This window comes from Stenella coeruleoalba (assembly GCF_951394435.1).
Source record: "Stenella coeruleoalba genome assembly, chromosome: 1".
NCBI classification, from domain to species: Eukaryota; Metazoa; Chordata; class Mammalia; order Artiodactyla; family Delphinidae; genus Stenella; species Stenella coeruleoalba.
In genome coordinates this window covers 160,525,896-160,548,398 of record NC_137169.1, presented here as the reverse complement: position 1 = coordinate 160,548,398, position 22,503 = coordinate 160,525,896, and the positions used below count along the sequence as shown (strand labels likewise).

Below are 22,503 nucleotides of genomic sequence, written 5' to 3'. Positions count from 1 at the left end.
GGCATCTCTATCTTAATGATGGGGGGAAATTCCGCAAACCGATAAATGGACCTCAAAACTGTCATTTCCAGTAGAATGATTTGGCATTCATCTGACACAGAGCAAAGGGGTCCCAGCAGGGAAAAGTAACGACCATCTGCAAAAACCCTCACGCGAGTGGGAAGTGGAAATCTTGGCTCTTGGATTCCCGAAGCACAACTTGACGCCAGCGCTTTTCTCTTCCCCCACGTACTGGAAGAGGAGGGAGGAAGGAGGGAGGGAGGGAGAGGAGGAGAGGAGAGGAGAGGAGAGGGGAGGGGAGGGGAAGGGACGGGAGGGGAGGGGAGGGGACGGGAGGGGAGGGGAGGGGACGGGAGGGGAGGGGAGGGGAGGGGAAGGGAGGGAGGTCAGGGTTCCAGGACCCGCCCCATCCTCCCGCTCGCGGCGCAGTGGGCGCTGCGGGCTGGAGCCGCGGCTGGCGGCTGCCTGTCCGCGCCGGGTCTGGCCGAGTCTCACGTCGCCGTGCAGTGCGCCAGGTCTCCGGGAGATGGCTTCTCCCCTCTCGCCCGCTGCTCCCGCTATTGTCTCACCTGGGGTTGCCTGACTCTGCGGGCTCGCTCACGCTCTCGGCCTAGAGGACTCCCCGCCCCCGCCCCCCCGCCGCTGCGAGCTGGTCCTCGCGACCTCTCCTGCCTCTTTGCCGCCCCGGGAACCCTGGGGCCGGCGCCCGCCGCGTGCAGCCCGGAGGGGGAGCGGCCGCCTCGCGTGGGTGCCGGAGCCGCCCGGAGCCGTGGAGCCGGCAGCCCAGGTCGCCGAGCACACGACACGTCGGGTTTTGCAGGAAACCCGCAGTGAGCACAGGTAAGACGCGCACCCATCCGGGAGCACCGGCCCGGGGTCTGCAGATTTCCCGCAGAGTGGAGCGAGCGGAGGTCAGGGGCTCTCCCTCCAACATGGCAACAGCCGAGGGGCAACAATGGAAGGAACCGAAGGTTCCCGGTGGCGGGACGCAGACGCGGTGGGAACGGAGCTCCAGTCCTGGCGCCGAGCAGGTTGCCAGCCCCCACTGCCTGCCCGCTCCAGAGGTTTCGGGGCGTCTCGGACCCAGGGCACACTCTTCCCCACCCCTTTTCTTCTAAACACACTTCCTGGCTCCCAGCTGCTGCAAGGCGACCTGAACCAGCCAGTGGTTTTGGTATTTGTTTGTTTGTTTAAAATGAGAAATAAAAAGCAAAAACTGCCCTGGAGTGAGGGTGGTGGTGGGGTGCTTTCTCTTAGAGTGGGTGGAAAGTCAGCATCTAGCCTGGGAAATATATACATTTTTTTTAGCCAGATGGATAGTAGAATTGGCTTCTCCCTTATAAGGATACTGCAGCAAAAGGAGAAAGCTTGGGAGAGGGAGAGGGGCCCCCAGGCCTGAGTTCCGGAGCCTTGGGGGAGGCGCTGCTCTCCTGGCCTGTACTTGTCTCTCGTTTTCAGCTCCGACATCGGTGGCTTTGATGTTGGGGAGCAATCGCAGCAGCAGGAAGCCCAAGGGAGGCTGCCAAGCTGGGATGGGGTGGGGTGGGGTGGGAAGCCCAGGGGCTTGGCAGGTTCCTGGTTTGTGGGAAGAGGTTACCAAATGTATGAGGTTAGTGCACACACCCTAGTTGGCTGAGGGGCGTGTGTGAAGAATCTGCCATTGCTCGTACCCCTTCAGGCCAACCTTTCTCTCCATCTCCAACCCCTTGTGGGGTCTTTGTGGCTTCCCCGCCCCAGTCCCACCAGTCGTGCCTGGGGTGGAATCTCTATCGTCTCGGCTGCCCTGATGTTTTTTCTCAATTGTGTTGGAGAATTTTGTACCCTGTGCAGGCTGGACCCAGCATGGCCCAGATTCCTTAGCACACAACTACCCAGGATCCCAGAAGTGGGCCAACATGCCCCTCCTTCTCTCTCTAAACTACCTGACTATCTGGGTTGTGGCCAAGCAGATGTAAGTAATTTGCACTGAATTCCAACCCTGTATCTGCCGCTGAATGAAAACTTACTGTATTGCTGCACTAGGCCTTGGAAAGATATTGGAAGAGAAATGGTCCAGGGCGTGGCAAACCTGATCCCCAAATACTCCTCCCTCCCCAGTTCTAGCTTTGGATCCCAGAACAGAGAGGTTATGATGCTTCAGAACTGAAGCTTCTTCAGAGCCTGGCGGTCCCATCTGGGGTTGTGTCCATGGAAAAATTAAGTCGAGGCACAGTTTATAGCTCTGCCTGGCCGCCAGCATCTGAGGAGATGGTGGCTCTGAGCCGGAACCCTGGACTGAAGCTGTGGCTGCTTCTCCTTTGGCCTTTGGGTGAGCCAAGGTTTGATTTCCATGGCTCTGAATTTACTGCTGAGTGTGCATGGGTGTGTGTGTCTGAATCTGATCAGACTCTCAGCCCTGGCCAGAAGGGAGCTTGTCCATTTCCCTCTCCCTGGAAGCATTGGTGAGGGAGGCCCACAGGGTGTGCTGGGGTGAGGAAGGTTCAGTTTATCTGGGTCCTCAGGCTTTTCCCTGGGGCTCTCCTTTGGGATTGTCCTGGAATACCTGTGTCCTTGGCCATGATGTAGTGGTGCTCTAGCAGATACCCCACACCCTTGTGGGCCTTTGGTCTCTCTGTGGTGGCCCCACCCCACCTAGGCCTGGCCCTTTGCAGGCATCTCATGTGTATGGTCATTCAGCCTGGACAGCCCTGCTAGCCAGCAGGAATAAAAATGAGGGATCTCTGTTCCCTTTAGGGGTTTGTAACTGGCCATAAACTTCGGGCCCCTCCTGTTCCCAGGATGTGAACTTGGACATGATAATGCGAAATAGTAGAGAAAACAGTGGATGGGTTCAGCGTCAGGAGGCCTGGCTTCCTAGCTGTGTGAGCATGGACAACTTGTGAACCTAAGACTCAGTTTGCATATCTGTAAAATGGTGAAAAATATACCCTTGGCTCATAGGATTGTTTTAAGGATGAAATACACTGCTTACCATGAACTGAATAAAATCATGTATGCAAAAGCACTCTGAAAACTGCAGAGTACTATACAAATGTAGGTTATTCATCATGAGTTTAGCCTCAATAATGAGGGAGGGAGAGTTGGTGGGGATGGGGGGAGGGGTGGGAGGAAAGGGATATGAACTAGAGAATGTTCCGGAACCTTTCTTTTCTGACTAAGGGAAGAGTGATGTGACAAGGCCAAGGTAACTATTCTTTGGGTATTTCTCTTTAAAGGGTTGGTAGAATGGGAACTGGGAGAGAAGGGAAATCTGCTTAATGATATTTGTAGGAAATCAGGGGGAGACATACACCCCCAAAGGTTGGCTACTGTCTATAGACAGGGTAGTACTGAGTTGGCAAATAATATAATAGCTGACACTGATGTCAGCCAGCTAGTAAATGACAGAGAAGAGATTCAAAGCAGGCAATCCCACTCCAGACCCTGTGCTCACAACCTGGGTGCCACTCTCAGGGAGATATTGGGTCTTGGGAGAACAAAGAGGGGAAGCAGAGTTACAGAATTCATTCATACGGGATCCCTTGATTTGAATGCTTGTGAAATGTCACCAGACTGGGACATACCTTAGATAACAGAGGCCCTGGAGGACAAATTTCCTCCACCCAGCATAGCAGGTCCAGCATAGTACCTCCTTAATTCTTGCATTTCCTATGATCACATATAGCTTTAGAATTGGAAAGTCATTTTCCTGCAAAGAAATGACTCTCCCAAGGTCACATGATTACTTGCCCCACAGATCACTTTACTACTAATAAAAGGACCTATCCTTTGGCACTTTAGAATGTACCTATCAGTGGCCTATCAGTTGACCCTATCATTGTTGGGAAATTCTCTTCTCTCAAGGTGATGGAATTCACTGTCCTCAAATCTTGATTTTGTTAAAGAGATTAAGGACACAGGACACCCGTGTTGGGGCAGAGGCTCTTGAGATATGGAGAAGGAAGAGGAGAGGGGCTCCCAATAGCCCTAAGGCAGAATACAGAGTCTATGACAAGGGATCTTCAGCAATTCATCCTTCCTCTTCTTGAGAACTTCCTGTAGTAGGTGTAGTCTTACCGAGCAGAGGCTTCATAGTGTTTCAGAGAGAAGCCAAAAATCATTTGCCTCTTTGGAAACTCTTTTCCTTCCTCCTTAACTTTCACACCTGCCACTCTTCTTTCTCGAAAACATTGCTCAACTCCCTTCCTCCTGGACCTTTCTCTCTTAACCCTAGCCATCCCTAGTCACTGCAAGACTAATCTCCTGGGCAGTGGTTTCTTTTCTCCTTGGCAGTTCTTTCCATGATGCTTTGTGCCTCCTTCTAAGTCTCTGGTCCGTGGATCCTGTCTTACAGGTTAGCTTCTCTTTCTGTATCCTCCCCACAGTGGAGGTGGGTGCCAGGCATGAGAGCTGTTCACACATGTTCCCCAGGCCCACCAGGAATAAGCTTGCATGGAGGCAACCTCTCCTGCCAAGTTTTTTCTCTCTTTCTATCTTAGTCTACTTGGTACCCTTGATAGCAAACCAGAAGGCACAGAGTGAGGGGAAAAGACTAGAGAGCCAAGGAGATTCCATTCTGAGGAAATAGTACAGTTTGCTTTGCTAGGGCGAAGAAATAGATATGAGCTCTTCCCGTCTCAGGTCCAAATTAACCTAGAACCCAGAGAGGAGTAATGATGGAGCCCTGCCACTGTTGAAACATCTCTGAGAGCCCCACTTTTCTGAAAGCAGAGTGTCTGTCACATTCCTGACTTGCCATGCTGTTGTGTCTTCCAAAGGGTAAAAGAAGTTAAAGTACTAGGAGCACTATTACAGCGCATTTAATTCTGACCCAAAATGGAGAGATTTTTTGCAAATTGGATATTATGGGAACCTAGGAGAAGGCAACTATATTTTCCCCAAAATATTATAACCAGGATGTCAGATTTTCACTTTAGAATTCAAGAAGGCAGATTTCTTCTTCCCTCCCTCCCTCCCTCCCTCCCTCCCTCCCTCCCTTCCTCCCTTCCTTCCTTCCTTCCTTCCTTCCTTCCTTTCTATTAAGAGAAAATATGGATACAGTTCCCTGACAAGAGACTTTGAAAGATAGAGTGGTTCCAAAGGGTTGGCAATTCTCTGAAGTACAATTTTGATTATGCTGTTGTAGATGGTCCCAACAAGGAAGGCAAAAAGGAGCCACTTGAGGAAAAGTTCAACTACCGAGAAAGGCAAGAGCATGTGATAAAGAAGAATAGCCACCAGCACTGAGTGTCTGTCTACCCATAGCTTTTGAAATTTTATCTTAATTCCACACCGCCCCCCGCAATCCTTGGAGGAAATGGGTGATAATGAAATTGTCTCATCCCCATTTGCAGATGGGAGAACTGAGGTTAAGCTTAGGTTTGGATTCAAACCAAGATTAAGAAACATGGCTAAGATTATACAACTAATGAAAGAAGAGCCAAAGTTGGAGTGTAGGTCAGGATACCTCTAGAACCTGTGTCCCTTCTGTGCTACACTGGAGGGACCTGTGAGGAAAAAATGTCAACGAGGCCCAAGTTCTGCATGAGATGGGACTTCCCCAAGAGCCAGGTGACAGCAGCAAGTGTTCTTCTTAAAGTCGTCTGTGGAAGAAATGATCACAAGAGTAATGAAAGTCTGTCAGATAATGTTTGAAAAGAGCTCATCCGTTCATTCAACAGATGTCTTTTGAGTGCTTACTTATGACTTCAGGTGCTTTCAGTGACTAGGACACACAGCCTTCCAGAACACATTGCTGGGTTGGGAACATAGACAAGTGAGTAGGCTGGGTGTAGGGGGTGGGGTAGTATGGGGTGCTTTGAGAACTTGTAAGCGGGGCATTTAGGGTGGTCAGACCTCCTGGAAGAAGTGAAATGTTAGCTGAGATCTGAACAATGAGTAGGCATTGGGGTGGGATGGGGGATGAAGCGAGTGGTGAAAGAGGTGGAGGGAAAGTAGTTTAATTTGGCCAGAGGCATTGAAGGAGTTTGCATCTTACCTTTTGTTCATCCATCCATCACCCGTTATGCATTGAATGTACATGATGAACCTGACGCTCTCCTCAGTGCACCGCAGTGAAGAGGACAGACAAAATGAACTACCTGGAACAGTGCATGGTACATGGGAAGGACTCAGTAAATGGTGGTGGCCACAATTATTTTATCATCTTCCAATAGCAGGTTTGTGCTAAACCCTAGGGATACAAACTTGAGTTCAGTATGGCCCCTGACCTTGAGGTACCCACATTGTACTCCAAAAATGCAAGTGAACGGATGAGTTTCTTTACGTAGTACGGTAATTCTATAAGCTCAGTATGAGTCACTTGTCCTGTGGCTGCCCCAAGAGTTGGTGTAATCTTGGGCAGCATTTCATAAAAGTATAGAAGCTAGGACTGGAGTGCTTAATATTTGGGGAGTCTCTAAATTCTGAGAATCTAATAAATGCTATGGAGTATCGACCTGGAAAAACCAATGACAATTTTGCCTTCCTCATTCAGCTTCAGAATCTCTGATGCTACAACGGGGAAGTGATAACCCTTCTCTGGGTTGGTCAGACCACCCTCAGAACACAGTATTTAACAGCTCTGTGCCATGTGTAAAACATTGTATTGAGCATCGTGAGGAAGACAAAGATAAATAGGAGGTAATTTTTTTCTTAAAATTGATGGACTTATACCTATACAGTGCTTTGTAACTATAAAGTACCTACATGGATAGGTTGTTTTCATTCTAATCACCAGTGGGGTAATACAAAACAATATAAATGCAGTGGGATGCATTAAAAATGTTACAGATGTCTGAAAGAGAGCAAAGTCACTTTCAGTCGTAGGAGATGGAAGAAGGCTCTAATGTAAGAGCAGGTATTTGTAGAGGGCACTAGCATGAGTGAAGTTTTGTGGGAAAACATGGGGCCCTGGAGAATGGTTAATAACCATCAGCATTTTGGGGGGCATGCAGGGGACTGGGCTGGGACTCAGTGTGGGAGGTCTTGAGTACCTGATAAGGAAGGGGAGAGACAAAGTTTTTCATTGGAAGAATGACATGATCAGAGCTGTGCTGCAGGATTCCCTGGCACCGGAGTGCAGATACCTCAAGGAGTCGGCAGGGGAGGCAGAGAGGCTAGCTAGAACGCTATTCTAATGGTCAGGTAACAGAAAGGAATAATAATTTTTTGGTGCTTAAGATGTGCTTTCGATAGGTTATTTCACTTAATGAAAGTAATCAGAATCTTGGAAAGGAACGGACCAATTTGAGAGAGGTTAGAACAGAAAGGCTGAGGGACTTTCTTCCCTGGAGGATTTTGGGAACGGACAAGATTGGTTGTGGTTCAGTCTGGAAAGAGCACTTGAGTGGGGGTCTGAGACCTGCTTCCCGTTCCACTTCTGCCACTGACTACCTGTGTGACTTCAGGCAAGTCATTTTTCCCCCGCGGTCTTTGGTTCTCTTATCTGCAAAACTGTGGGTCTGGTGTTTAGGGTTTGTTTGCTTGATTGCTTATTTATTTATTTGCTTGTTGTTTTCAGTGGCTTGAGACAGTGACACAGTGTGTTGGTGTTTGGGGAGAGCTTGGGGGTGTACCAGAATAGTCACCAATATCAGCTTGAAAATTTGATGAAATGCAGTATGCCTGGGTCTCCGTGGCAGGACGGGAAAAAGACCTCAAACAATTTTGGCCTCAAACAAGATTCAGTTTAACTTTTATTTATTTATTCTAATTTTAAATGTTATTTATTTGCTTATTGAAGTGTAGATGATTTACAACAGTTTGACTCAGTATCTTTTACTACTTGTGTGACCTTGGGCAAATTACTCAATTCCTTTTCTGTTTTCATAAAATAAGGATAATAATATGCACCGTTAAGGATTGTCATGAGGATTAAACAAGACAATACCTGGCACAAAGTGCTGGGGTGGGTGGGGGAGGTCTGTTTCCTTCCTCCTCTTTCTGTGATGCTCATATTCACTTAGCCTTCCTCTCTGAACGCCCCCCCCACCCCCCACCCCCCGCCAACCCACCTTCTCTTTCTTTTCACCAAAACAAAGTGTGATACCCTGACTCCAGGCACGACAGTGGACATATCCGTGTAGTACTAATTTGACAGACTTTGTAATGGAGTTTCCATACATTGCAGTGGTATTTCAGCAAGGGAGCTAAGGATGGTTAGTTCCGTTATGCCTGCACATTCAGTCACATTCTGGCTACTCTCATCCAGCTGCAGGCATGCAGCTCATCCCTGCTGAGAATGGCCTCTGACTATTGCTACCCTGGTAGACCCCGACCGAGGGTCACATGGGCAAGGGCCCCATGAAGGTGGGGCTGGTGGGATGTGAGCGTGCTACACTGAGCCAGGTGGGCAGCTAGTCCACTCTTCTGCTGAGTGTCCCCATGCTGGGTATAGAGTTGGGCTCTGTCTCCCTTGGGACCTTCCCGTGCGAGTGGGACATAGGAAATGGGAGAAAGGCATTAGGGCGTATACAGGGCAACACAGAAACTGACACGACCCCTCGTCTACTCCCCCATCCGCTAGGTCACTTCCTATTTAGAAAATAAATCTTCTTAACCCCTCCATGTGCAGAGATGCAGAACAGTTGTTTTAACACCAGCCAAGGCGAATGTGTTGCTCTTGTGCCCCAGACACCGGCACCCCCATTTTAATCAGTCATGTCACCCACGCAGCATCAGAGTGTTTGGGAGACACTGAGAGAGTAAAAGAAGAAAGGACAGTTTGAAAGGGTTGACCAGGGAAGGTTTCTGAGGATCTTGAGTTGGGGTGGAAAGAGGAGAGAGAAAGCAGGAGGAAGGGCAAAGTGCCTCCAGCTGCACCCACGGCTTTTCAGGCCCTAAGAGTCAGGCGGGACGGGCAACAGGACTGGGGAGTCTAGACCAGGGCACTGGAACTACCACTGTGACAGGTCTAGGGAGTGACCAGGTTGAGGGGAGCCCTAGCTGGGATCCCCAGTGATCTAGCACTGTCAGGGTCACTGCCTGCTTCCCAGTCCCCCCATCTCAGTATCCCTTTCCCTGTGGTTTGGGGATTCTGGACACTGAGGCCATCTCAAAGAGGATCTCATTTCTCAGTTCCCTCTTAGGGCCCTGCATCCTGAGTGGGGTTTCTCCTTTGACCTTGGTAAGAGAGAATCCGTGGTCTCCCCCAGGGTTCAGTGTCCTTGGCTGACCCGGAGCAAGACATCCTTCCGGGCTGCTACCAGGAAGAGTGGAGTGGAACTTCATGGCTGCTGGGTGAGGCCAGGCTAACAGCAGCCAAGGCCAAGTATGGGGGGTGGTCAGTGACTTAAAGGGACAAGCTGCCTGGTGGGTAGCGCTTGGGGGGACTTGTGTCCTGGAGAGGGGCAAGAGATTCCTGGGGCTCAGGAACTGGGACCAGGGGAGGCCATGGACAGGCAAGGCCTATGCCAGAGATTCACCTCCCCTACCTTTTTTTTTTTTTTTTTTTTTTTTTTTTGCAGTACGCGGGCCTCTCACTGTTGTGGCCTCTCCCGTTGTGGAACACGGGCTCCGGACGCGCAGGCTCAGCGGCCATGGCTCATGGGCCCAGCTGCTCCGCGGCATGTGGGATCTTCCCGGACCGGGGCACGAACCCACGTCCCCTGCCTCGGCAGGCGGACTCTCAACCACTGCGCCACCAGAGAAGCCCTCCCCTACCTTTTAATGGGTCGTTTCTCCCAGTGCCACTAGAAATTTCCTTTACCACTTCCAGATTCCCTTAGGTTGAGCACCCCTCTCCTCAGACTCTGCTTTTTAAATGCAAACGTCCCTGGGAGGGACTAACACTTTGGCCTCTAACACCCCTGTGTAAATTAGTATCAGATGTTTGGTGGTGTTTTGTTTGTGTGTGTGTGTGTGTGTGTTTCTGGTCTGAAAGAAGGGGGCTACTTGAGAGCTGACACCTTTTTCTTTTCCCACCCTGGTTTGTGAGGACCCCAGGGCTTCTCCACTCTGCCCTGACCTAGGAAATAACACCTGTCCCTGAGGCTGTCCAGAAGCCAGGTGACCTTTGGACAAAGGCCCTCCTGGGCTCTTGTGTCTGGAGTCTCCTTCCCTGGCATTTCCCTCCCTGGTGCTCTCCTCACTGGCCCAACCTGTCCCCGAATGCTGGAATGTGGACAGGGAAGGCCCAGAGCTGCCCCTGGAGCTTAGAGGTCCTGTTTTCCTTTTTCTTCTGGTTCAACTTTCCTCTACTCAGAGGCAAAAAATATACAAATCAATTTTCACTGCAAAGTAAAGGAGCTGTTACAGTGGAGGATTCCTGGACTGAATGTCAATATTATGACATAGTATGAGTGTGTTTCGTGTTTGGTAATTGCAATCTTTGTTGCGGTCATCCATTTACAATGCTTGGTGTCAGTTTATTTATCTCTTGTAAAAATAAAATACAGTGTGTGTGTGTGAGTTGTGGGAAAAAAAATTATTAAGTTTATAGATAGAATAAGATTTGGTGTCTGAACTTAAAAGCTTAAAGAAAAAAAAATACTTCATTGCTTAAAAAAAAAAACCAACTTTCCGTCTACTTTTCTCAGGCTTCTTTGCCAGTGGCGCTAAGGCTATCACCTCGTGATGTCTAGGCCAGCTTCTTCTCCTGCCCTTAGGGAGCTAATGAGGGAGTGAGTCGGAGGGTGCGGGAAGGTGTGCAGTTTGTGTGATTACTGTGGCTCTGGGTCCCTGGGAGTGACTGCAGTCTATCAGGGATTTTCTCGATTTGGGGAGTTAGCACCGATTGCAGATATTCTCTATTATCAGACAGCATGTCAAGATTGCTAGTTTAGGGACTGTGGTGGCAGAGGGACAGTGGGCAGGGCTTGTGGACAGTGGCGCAGAGCCTCCCTACCAGGAGGGCAGGAAGGAGCTTGCCCTGGGCATGGTGTGGCGGCTGGTCTTTGCTCCTCCGAGGTTCCCATGGATGACTGGCTCAGTCTTTTTCTGCTCGACTGACTTTTACCCTCTTCCGAGCCAAGCAGGTGGCTGTCAGCTGCCCACACAGCCTGTGCTTGCCCCCTGGCACAGGCAGTGCCACTACACTGGGGCTGCTGGCCCCACCTTCTCTACTCTGTAGAATTGTTCTGGGGACCAAGTCCCTCGGTCCTTCTCGTCCCAGGCTCTGGCACATTCAGTACCAAGTGTGTACTCATGGGATGGAGCGCAGGGCTGGGGCCAGTGTTGTTTCTGAGGCCCAGCACCAAGTAGCCTCCCCACGTTGGTTCTGTGGGGCCTTCCCGACTCTGCTGTGGCTCTGCCGTGAGACGCAGGGCAAGGTCGCTGACCCTTTGTGGGCCTCATTCTACTAGACAGTAGGACCCTGTCATGGAGAAGAGAGATTACCGTTTAGATGTCTAAGAAAGGTGCTACCAGAAAATAACCAAAGAATTGTTATAATTGAATGAATTGGAGACACTCCCTAAAGATCAGAGTGTTGATTCCCAGCAAAGATGTCATTCTTTTGGAGGATGGTCTCACTGGCATTCTTCGGTAGACTCTGGTTAGTCTGATGCCTCTGTAGTTACCCTGAGATACATCCCCATCCCCTTGCCATGGGGCTGGGCTATAATTTGAAGTCTGCTCAGGGCTGCCTCCTTCCTCCTTGCAGACTCTGATGGGTTAGCCCCACCTAGCTTGTGAGGACCTGGGAAGTCTGGACCTGAGCCGTGAGGTGGAGGACATTGCTTCTCATCTCTCCCCTCCGGTGAGTCCTCCAGGCAGAGCAGAGCCTTGCTGGCGTTTTGGGTCCTCGCTTTGGTGCCCCGGCTGGACGGGAACAGCTGTGACCTGCTTTCTGGATTCTGCTTAATGGGCTGGCCTCCTCTAGTGAGTTTTCGCAGCCCACGAAGGAATCCTGGAGAAGTGGATTCCAAAGGGCATGAGCTGGGGAAGCTGGACTGGAGATTCAGCTATAGGTGACAGAGGCGACAGTCCGAGCCTTGCAGGAGCCCTTGGTTTGCAGCAAGCAAGTGGCACGGAGAAGGGCTGCCGTGTCCCCATGCCCTCCTCCACCCACTTCCTTACATCCTCCTCCCAGAGGGGCTTCCTTTATGCTTCAGGAGTCTACAGGGCCTTCAGAGAGGCTAAGGTTTCCTAGATGTTGCTGTTTGCAAATGACAGGTGGTTTTTCTCATGTGGGTGGGCTGGTGTGAAGTTTGTCTGTAAAGAAGTTTCCTCAGGAGTCCTCTCAGCTGGAGGCCAAGATTATTAAGGGAAGGTCATCCTGGGAGCTCCTCTTTTCCTCTGCTGTCCTGTCCACCACCTTTCTCTGGAGGGTCGAGGAAACTGGAAGAGTAATTCTTAACCACCGTGCTCCTTGGAGGAAACCCGGCCGATCTGAGCTAGAAGGCCTGGAACTTGGGGCTGCGGTGGCTGAGGGCAGGGGGTGGAAAAAGCAGGAAGTGTGAATCAGACAGAGGGGAGATGTGGCTGTTCTGGCTCCTGGGATGGTTCCTGGCCAAGACCTTTCTTTCCTTTTTGCCAAACGTTCCATTCAGCTGATTGCCAGTTCCTGGTCCCTGCCATCTTAATCGCCAACTCTAGGAAGGAAAGTTTTGAGAGGAGCCACGAGCTGCCTCACCTCTTCCATCACTGACTCTCTTCGTACCCAGATCCAAAATCTACAGGGTGTGTGCTAGGAGCTGTGATCTCCAGGGATTCCGTGTGTGTGTGTGTGTGAACAGAACAGCTGCACAAATGGTTTCTGAACTGGGACCGAGGACTCAGGACTCTGCAAACCCAACTGATGTAACTGTGTCACACAGCCTCCTGTCCCTCTGCTCTCTTAGGACCCAGAGAGCCCTTTATTAACTCTTGTGTCCACTTTGGCTTCAATTGGTGGAGAGTCCGGGTAGGCCCAGGAAAGAGAGAAATGGAAAGTAAGTTCCAGTAGCAAAACTGAACCACATGGGGCTGCTTTAATTTGGCTGAGAGGATGCTAGAGAGGGGCTGTATGAATGGGAAGAAAATGCAAGCAGTTATAGTCAGTCTCCTCACATTTGGATTAAGTGAGAACCACACAGAGAGAACATAGTTAAACAAGAGAAAGACTTTGTTGGTGAGTGTGACTCAGTGATGGGCCTGACATCAAAGAAGCTTGTAGAGCTGTATAAAACCTGTAGGTTTTCAATACGGAAGCAGGGATCAGCTGCACATCTGTTTGAGGCAGGGAGCTGACCTACTTGACTTATTGTTATACCTTCCTGCTGGAGGAGTCGTATTCCTGGCACAGGGCATGCTGACTTCCCTGTTGGAGCTGGGGCTGTGGGAGGGGAGAGGTGGAGCTGGGCAGCAGAGTGTGGAGTGAGGGGTGGGGGACGGGTACCTGGCTGCAAAACCAGTGGGATTTGGGGTCTGGGTAAGTGTGGGTGCTGGGGATAGATAGGGGCAGGGTCCTCTCAGAAGAGAAAGCTCTGGGATCCAAAGGGATTAAGTCCTTAACACCTTGAACCATTCTGTCCTGAGAGGAGGTACTGAAGGTCTCTTCCTAGGGCAGTCCTAGAACTGAGTCATCTTCCCTTAGTAAAAACTACTAACAGGCTGGGGGCTTGAGACCCTCCATATTTTTCACCACCTTTCTCCATAGCTCTCCATTTCCCCTGCTCAGTGAAGATGGGTCAGGACGTGCAAGGTTCCCTGCTTTGTGCCCGAAAGGGGAGATTGAATTATTTATGATACATCTGTCACCTTTGTTAGATTGTAAGCTTCCTGGAATTGTGCCATGGTCATCTGAATACTTCTGGGTCTAGCATGGTACCTGGCACGTAGCTGGTACTCACCGCCCATTAGAATCCAGCTCTGTGGCTCAGGATTTGGGGAGATGACCGAGACCCGTTAGTCTGTCCCGAGCAGGGTAGTTCTCATACGGTGCCGTCCAGCAAGACAACAGGAAGCCCTCTCCACCCACAGCTGGTGCCATTGCTGGACCCTGGGGCCCCTCCCTCTCTGGCACAGGCATGGAACAGAGCCAACTCACTTGAGGGAGTGCCCTCTCCTTTCTCTCCATGCTCTGACTCTGAGCCATTGTGTGGCTCTGCCCTGACCCCCTTCCTCCCCCCGTGACCTCCAGCCATCTGTTGGCAGCCGTGTGGGCTGAGTTTGGTGCCGCCTAGACCCTGGCACCGACCTGCTTGGCCATAAGCATGCCCTCTTCCTTTACCAGCTGACTGCCTGGTGCTCTTTGGGGTTCCTTTCCCCAGTTCCGTCCTGTCTTCCTGGTAGTTCTGAAACCCTAGTCTTTGGTGTCAAACTTTGCTGCACATCTGAATTGCCTGAGGGGCTTTGAAATGTTCAGAGTCCAGGGACTCACCCCACTGAATCAAACCCTCCAGGAGAGGGGCCAGGAATTTGTATGTTTGAAGAACTTTCCAGATGATAATTACAACCATTCAAATGTGGACCCTATATTAGATAATATTATTGTTAAATAATAACAATTACAATTTAATGTATTGTCAACGTTAAATTTAGCTGGTATGCTAACTGGCATTGTGTTTACATCAGAGAATGTCTTAGTTTTGTAGAGATTCAGGCTGAAGTATTTAGAAGTGAAGTGTTTGCATCTTAACGTTTGAAAATGTTAAGCAGAGAAGGAGAAAGTGTGCTCAAATGTGGGGAAATGTTAACAATTAGTGCATGCAGGTGGTGAAAGGAATCTGGCTGAAAATGGTCTTTCAGATGGTTTCCATCTACTTTCTGAGAGATGGATACTAGAAGAGAACACAGCTAGGGCCACCAAGGTGCACGACTCCAGCAGGCACCGTTCTCTTTGTTGTGGTAGAAGGTGTCATTCACGTAGAGTACAGTGTGTGGGTGCTCCGTGGAGTTGTGCAACAGAGCGGTACTGGCCCCAGCCTTCTCTTCCCGGATGAGCTGCAGAGTAGCAAAGACCCCAGGCCCTCGTCCACCCCAACTCTTCCCTGGGACCTACATGGATATTTGCTTTCTTACAGAATCCCTAGTAACCCTTGAGGACTCAGGCAATAGAGAATTAGTCAACCCAGCAGAGCCTGGCAGGGAGGGAGCTGAACTGGGGAAGAGAATGGGGGAGGCAAGAAACACGAGGCTCTGATTCCTAAAATACTTTGTGTATCCCCACCCCTCCTGGAAGATGAAATTCCGGGCGGAAGCCGGCTCCCTTTAGCTGCAGGTGGTTGGGACTGGTTGCTCCTGCCTTTCCTCTTTCCCTCTCTGCATTTCCCCTGTGCCTGGCTGCTGCCCTGAACCTTCACCCTACCTTAGGGCGGGCTCTCCCGGTCCTGGTGTTCTGGCCTTGCGGGGGATGCTGCTTGTCCTGCCTCCTCACCATGGATCCCTCAGCATCAGAGCGAGCAGAGCACTGCACTTTTCGGAAGGTGCAGCTGCCGGTATAGCCCCGGGTGCAAGATGGGCTGGGCCTCCTCTGCACAGCTGACAGACAGTCTGGTGGTGTCCTGGCCGGGAGCCAGGGGGCCGGTGGTTAGAGAGGGGTGGCTCAGCTTTCCGTGTTTGAATTCCAGTCTGGGAAGAGCCTTAGGAGCTGGGCCTGCTGGATCTCCCTCGGGTCTTTTCTTTTTTTTCCCCTCAGCCGCGCCGTGTGGCTTGTGGGATCTTAGTTCCTACATCAGGGATTGAACCCGGGCCCTCAGCAGTGAAAGTGCGGAGTCCTAACCACTGGACCACCAGGGAATTCCCCCTCAGGCCTTTCTTCTCTTTCCTCCCAGGGCTAACGTTGGCGTCCTCTGAGAAATGTGACTGAAGGGAATCAATAGGTCAGAATCAAAGAATCCCAGGGCTGGAAGGCACTTTCTGTGGGGGTCTTGTCTATCTACCCACCTGCATTTACAGATGCCAAACCTGGTCCTGTTAGTTGAAACCCAGTCCTACTTTTGAAGGATCCCCAGGGAAGGACCCCACCTGCATCCTGATCACACATCTCTATGTCTGAGAATTCTTACCACCAGAAAGCTCTACCCTTATATCCCAGTTGAAGTACATTTTCCTCAGTGGAAATGAGGTGATTTTGGAACTTGAGGATCTTGGTGGGAGATGACAGATTCATACACATTTAATTTTTTTTTTTTTTGCGGTACGTGGGCCTCTCACTGTTGTGGCCTCTCCCATTGTGGAGCACAGGTTGCGGACGCGCAGGCTCAGCGGCCATGGCTCACAGGCCCAGCCGCTCCGCGGCATGTGGGATCTTCCCGGGCCGGGGCACGAATCCGTGTCCCCTGCATCGGCAGGCGGACTCTCAATCACTGCACCACCAGGGAAGCCCCATACACATTTAATTTTGAATAAAATGTTTCAAGATGATATTTGAGGTATATACAGGTTGCTATTGGGAGCGTGAAGGTGGGGCACATTGTTGAATCTGGAGGTTCAGAGAGGGCTTCTTGAAGAACTTGATGTCAGAGCAAAGTCTGAGCAGTTAGAATCACATAGGCAAAGAGCGTTGGCAGTTGGGAAGGGCGTGCCCTGGAGCAGGAAGGTACTGCACGAAATCACGGAGGTATCAACTGCGTGGTTCTGAATGGTTGGAGATGAGAGGGAGATGGGGGCTGGTGATAAAGGCCTTGTAAAGGAATCAAATAGAGAGCCTTTGAAGGGGTTTAAGCAGAGTGAGATGATCAGATTTACACTTTAGAAAGAGCCCTCTGACTGCTCTGGGGAGCAAGCTTTAGAGAAGGAAAGATTAGGAGGAGGAAGGACTGTTTGAAGGCTATTGTAATAGCCCAAGTGGGAGAAAATACGGGTTTAATTAGGGCAGCAGCAGTTAGCATAGAAGGAAGGACTAGATTTGGGAAGTATTAAGAGGAAAAGTTGGCAGGCTTGGTGATTGGATATAGGGTGAAAAGGAAGGAGGAATCCAGGATGACCGTCGGGTTCCTAGCTTGGGTAACTGGATAGTGCCTTTCACCCAGATGGGGAACCAGGAAGGAGGAGAAGGTTGTGGGAAGGAGATAAGAAGGTGATAGTTCAGTTTTGGACATCTGGGGTTTGAGACATGGGTGGGCATATCACCTTGACGGGGGAGACACACATTTGGAATCATCAACACGCACGTGATGTGAGTGGGAGAACAGATGAGACTGCCCAGTGGGGTTGTCACATTAACAGAGGCTGAGAATAGAGTCCTGAGCCAACACCAATATGTCAGGGGTGGACAAAGGAAGAGGAGGACAATGACAGAGGTGGAGAACATGAGAGAGTAGTGTCATGGAAGCCAGGGGGTGGAGGATGTAAGGAAGAAGGGAATGGTCTGAGAGCCAAGTGCAGCAGCAACGTCTGGGCAGATAGAAATGCCTGTCTGCCCAGGCATTTCTGGGTGGCCTGGGCATTGTTGTTGGGGCATTTTAGTGTAATGTTGAGGGCAGAAGTTTTAGATTACAGTGAGTTGAAGAGTAAATAAGGGAGAATTGAGAAACATCGTGTGTCTTCTGTGAAGCTTGACTGGGAAGGGAAGGAAGAACAGGGAGGGTATGAGCTGAAGGACAGAAAGGCAAGAGAAGGTGCTTAGGGTGTAGGGTTCTGGTTTTCCTTCTTCTTTTTCTTTTTAAGGCTAGAAGAAGCTTGATCATGTTTATGTGCTGAAGAGAGAGACCCAGTTAAGGAGAAGAGGTGAAAGTACAGGAGAGGGAAGGGAGGTTGGTGGAGCATCAGCCTAGAGGAGATCCAGTGTGTGGGGCAAGCGCCCTGGAGGCTCTGGAGGCTTCTACCTCAGTGGCAAGCGGGGACCTGCTTTCCCTGAGACCAAAAGGAAGAAGGGGAGGCCAGGAAGTTCCCTGGGGGCACAGTGGTTAAGAATCCACCCACCAATATAGGGGACACGGGTTTGAGCCCTGATCCGGGAAGATCCCACATGCCGCGGAGCAACTAAGCCCATGTGCCACAACTACTGAGCCTGCGCTCTAGAGCCCGCGAGCCACAACTACTGAGCCCATGCGTCACAACTACTGAAGCCCGCGCGCCTAGAGCCTGCGCTCCACAACAAGAGAAGCCACTGCAATGAGAAGCCCGCGCACTGCAACGAAGAGTAGCCCCCGGTCGCCGCAACTAGAGAAAGCGCGCACGGCAATGAAGACCCAGCGCAGCCAAAAAATAAATAAAATAAATAAAAAAGGAAAAAAGGAAGGGAGGCCAAATGCAAGCGTGGTTAAGTTAGTAGGGAAGAGAGGCAGGAAAGCGAGAGAGATTATTTCCAATGGCCTCGGTTTTTCTCTTCACAGTGGTGCCTGGCTAAGGCCAGTGTTACTACTCTGCTTGTCCCAGCTTGGGGCTGAAAATACAGTTGTTCTCTGGATTAAAAGGCTTAATCTCAGTTCACCTTTGAGCATTTATCTTGTGTCTCCCATCGAAAGTACTAGGCCCTCCTTTTCCTGGGCCCAGTTTCCCAACTCTGGGCAGCCAAGTTCTGGGTATCTTCATCTGCGCATCCAATTCCTTTGAATTTTAAATAGCAAGACTCCCTCTTACCCTCTGTGGATAAAAAGTGATCTATAAGGAGCTGTTGAAGCGTGGAGAAACTCAACAGGCAGAGAAATCAGCAGAGAGCAGCTTTCTTATGCCCTGAAGCTGGGCTTGGGCTATTCCATTTTGGGGAAAATACTTCCTAAGACTCACTGAGCCAGCCTGTGCCTGATGGGTGCCCCAGGATCCTGGAGGGGCACCTCAAGTTGAGGGATACTCTTGTCCTAACTCCTTTGGGGTCTGATGGAACTTACCACCCACGAATCTGTCTGAACTTTTTCCCTATTGATGCTTTCAATTTTCTAGTCATGAGGAAGGACGTGCTTCACATGTTTGTTACCTGCTGGGTAACAGTACAATAAAATGAAGGATTTTTGATAATTTTATGCAATCGTGAACTTCGCAGCTGCTGGTGAGAAGGGTCAGAAACCACTTACTAAACAATCGCCTGCCCCAACCTAATCTGAAACACACACACACACAGGTCCATGGTTCTCAGCTTCAGCTACAGAGTAGAATCTCCTGGGGAGTTTAAAAAAATACCACTGCCCTACTGCAGACCAATTAAATCAGAATCTCTTGAGAGTACCTGGGCTTCAGTACTTTTAAAAAATTCCCCCAGGGTTTCGAATGTGCAGCCAGGGTTGAGAACCACTGGGCCAGCTCGCCTTGTCGTTGCAACTGTGCCTTCAGTCACGGCTTCTAAAGGAAAAGGGTACCAACACTGGAGTGAATGAAGGGGCTGCTCGTGGCCAGAGGCAGCCGGCTGGCAGGTGGCGGGTGTTCTCTGCCTGTCTGGCTTCCTAAGGGCTGAGGGAAATCAGTATTTCGGCACACCTGTACTCCATCAGGTGCCCGGGTCTCACCTGTTGGCAGACTTTGTTTTATTGACTCATATCGGTGCATTTGGGGAGGATCTTAGTGCAGTCAGAGTAGCTGTTTCATAGGGCTTTGTTGTACTTTTCATTTATAGCTTTATTGAGGTATAGTTGACATATAATAAACTGTACATATGTAAAGTGTGCAACTTGATAAATTTTGACATATGTATATACCCGTGAAACCACAATCAAGACAGTGAACATTTTCCTCGTCCCCAAAGTGTCCTTGTGCTCCTTTGTAACCCTCTTTCCACCCCTTCCCAGAGAGCCACCGATCGGCTTCCTGTCACTGTAGATTAGTTTTCATTTTCCAGAATTTTATATAAATGGAATCCTACACACTCATACTCTGACTTCTTTTACTCAACATAGTTATTTTGACATTCATTCATGTTATTGCATATGTCAATAATTAATTCCATTTTGTTGCTGAGTAGTATTCAGTTGTGTGGACCTATCATATTTTTTTTAATCCATTCACCTGCTGATGGACATTAGGTTGTCTCCAGTTTTGTTTGTTTTGTTTTTTTATATCTTTATTGGAGTATAATTGCTTTACAATGGTGTGTTAGTTTCTGCTTTATAACAAAGTGAATCGTGTCTCCAGTTTTTTGATGTTACAAATAAGACTGCTGTGGATATTCATATACAAGTCTTTGTGTGGACATATACTTTCATTTTTCTTGGGTAAGTAATTAGGAGTGGGATAGTTGAGTCATATGGTAGGTGGATGCTTACCTTTTCAAGAAGCTGCCTATTTCCCAAAGTGGTTGTACCATTTAAGGTTCCCCACCAGCAGTGTGTGAGAGCTGTCCTCTTTATTTATTTTATTAAAAAAAATTTTTTATTGAGGTATAGTTGATTTACAATGTGTTAATTTCTGCTATACAGCAAAGTGACTCAGGTATACATATATATATTCCTTTTCATATTTTTTTTCCTTATGGTTAATCACAGGATACTGATGATAGTTCCCTGTGCTATAACAGTAGGACCTTGTTGTTTATTCATCCTATATATAATAGTTTGCATCTGCTAATCCCATACTCCCAAACCTCCCCCGACCCGTGCCCCCCTTGGCAACCACAAGTCTGTTTTCTATGTCTGTGAGTCTGTTTCTGTTTAATAGATATGTTCCTTTGTGTCATATTTTAGATTCCACATATAAGTGATATCATATGGTATTTGTCTTTCTCTGTCTGACTTACTTCGCTTAGTATGATAATCTCTAGGTCCATCCACGTTGGAGAGCCGTCCTCTTTAAATTGACTGAAGAGCCCTTGTCTCCATCTTTTCCTCTTAGCTGATACAAGGTGCCTCCTTCTTTCTTCGGGGTACCTGTGAGCGAGATGAGAATGGGATTTAGGGACCAGAAATGGAAACATGTATAGATGAATGGAAGGGTAGATGGATGTAACAGATAAATAAAGTTGTCTTGGTATCTCTTTTTTTCTCCATCTTTCTGTTTCTCTCCATCTGTGTAGGCACTCAGGAAACAGGCAGTGGCCCAGATTATGTCACCCAATCAGATTATTGACACGTCTCTTTTTGTGACTGAATGATTGATATTTTTCCTCCTCACTTGCAGGGGCCCAGACACCATGCCACAACCCTGCAGAACTGACATTGCCAGGAAGTAGAAGACTTCCTTGTTTCCTCTGTCCCCCATCCTCACCATGTCTTCGACTCAGGGCAGTGGGGATCACTGGAAGTCACTGGAGTCTGTGGGCATCAGCCGCAAAGAGCTGGCCATGGCCGAAGCCCTGCAGATGGAGTATGATGCTCTGTCCCGGCTTCGGCACGACAAGGAGGAAAGCAGAGCCAAGCAGAGCACAGACCCCTCTCTCATCAGCTGGGATGAGCCTGTCCTAGACTTCTACAGCAAGCCAGCGGGAAGGCGGAAGGACCTCAAGCTCTTACGTGGTCTCTCTGGCTCTGACCCTACCCTCAATTACAACTCGCTCTCCCCACAGGAAGGGCTGCCCAACCACTCTACCTCCCAGGGCTCCCAGCCTGGCCCAGATCCCTGGCCCAAAGCCTCCCTGGCCGGAGACTATCTCTACATTTTTGATGGTTCAGATGGGGGGCTCTCTTTGTCCCCAGGACTGGGAGACACAGACGACTCTTTGAAGAAACTGTCCCCACCTCCTCTGCCTCCCCGAGTCTGTATCTGGGACACTCCTCCCCTGCCTCCCAGAAAGGGGTCCCCCTCATCCTCCAAGATCTCCCGGCCCAATGACATCAACACTTTTTCTTTGGTCGAACAACCTCCAGGCAAACTGCTGGGGCATCAGCTCCTAGAAGAGGAAGAGGAGCTGGGAGGTGGGGGTCCAGGGCGCCTACTGGGGTCCATGGACTACGACGGTATCAATGATGCCATTACACGGCTCAACTTGAAGTCAACCTATGATGCAGAGATGCTGCGGGACGCCACCAGGGGCTGGAAGGAGGGCCGGGGACTCCTGAACTTTGGCAAGGACACTCCTGGAAAACCTGTGGCCCGGAGCAAGACCATGCCCCCTCAGGTGCCCCCCCGCACCTACACCTCCCGCTACGCCAACCGGAAAAATGGGACATCTGGCAAGAACCTCCAGATTTCTGCAGCTCCGGTGAGGACCTGATTATGTTTCTTCTGTCCCCTTTCCCCTTGTCATTCAGAAATAGAGTCCCCCTTTCTTCTTTGCTGTCCAAACCACAGTCTGCTCCACACTCACCCCTTCAGTCCTCTCCTGCCCTCTGCTTCTGACATTGGGCCCCCGGGCCGTGGTGGGGGAGGGAAGAGGGACACTAATAGAGAAGGCTCCTTTTCAGGGCTAGTTTTGTGTATCTTGGCCAAATGGTCCTTCTGGGGGCAGGCGTTTTGGAATACCCACTTCGTGATATAAGGACAGAACTGGGATGAGGGGATACACTGTTGACGGCATGGCCGAATGGCCTTGTGCACTGGGGTGGGTTCCTTCTGCTTTCTGACTTTCTGCTCTGCCAAAAATGCTGCGTGGTGATGAGGTTCCGTCATGATACTAACCGATGTTTAGTGCTCACTAAGTCCCAGACCCTGGTCCAGACCCCTCAGCAGCCCTGCCTAATGATCCGCAGTGGCTGGCCCTGCTGTGTCTCATCCCAAAGCTCCATTGTTCTCACTCGCTAGCTCCCTGGCTCTCTCTGCGTCACTCCCTCTGTCTCTCTCCCTCCCTTTGTCTCT

The 22,503-nt window shown here is 50.0% G+C and overlaps 1 protein-coding gene across 4 annotated transcripts in view; it reads left to right on the top strand.

Moving 5' to 3' along the window:
• Nucleotides 1-416: 416 nt before the first annotated feature.
• The window catches only part of PIK3C2B (phosphatidylinositol-4-phosphate 3-kinase catalytic subunit type 2 beta), a 59,979-nt gene continuing 37,892 nt past the window's right edge, over nt 417-22,503 (top strand). For 2 of the 4 annotated variants that reach the window (XM_079912339.1, XM_079912342.1), the window contains exons 1-2: nt 417-840; nt 20,890-21,910. In XM_079912339.1, the coding sequence (XP_079768465.1) occupies nt 20,978-21,910 (933 nt within the window). In that variant the 5' untranslated portion in view covers nt 417-840; nt 20,890-20,977. Of the gene's footprint in view, nt 841-9,662; nt 9,708-20,673; nt 21,911-22,503 lie in introns of those variants that run through there. The other 2 variants (XM_079912341.1, XM_079912340.1) reach the window with 2 other exon arrangements.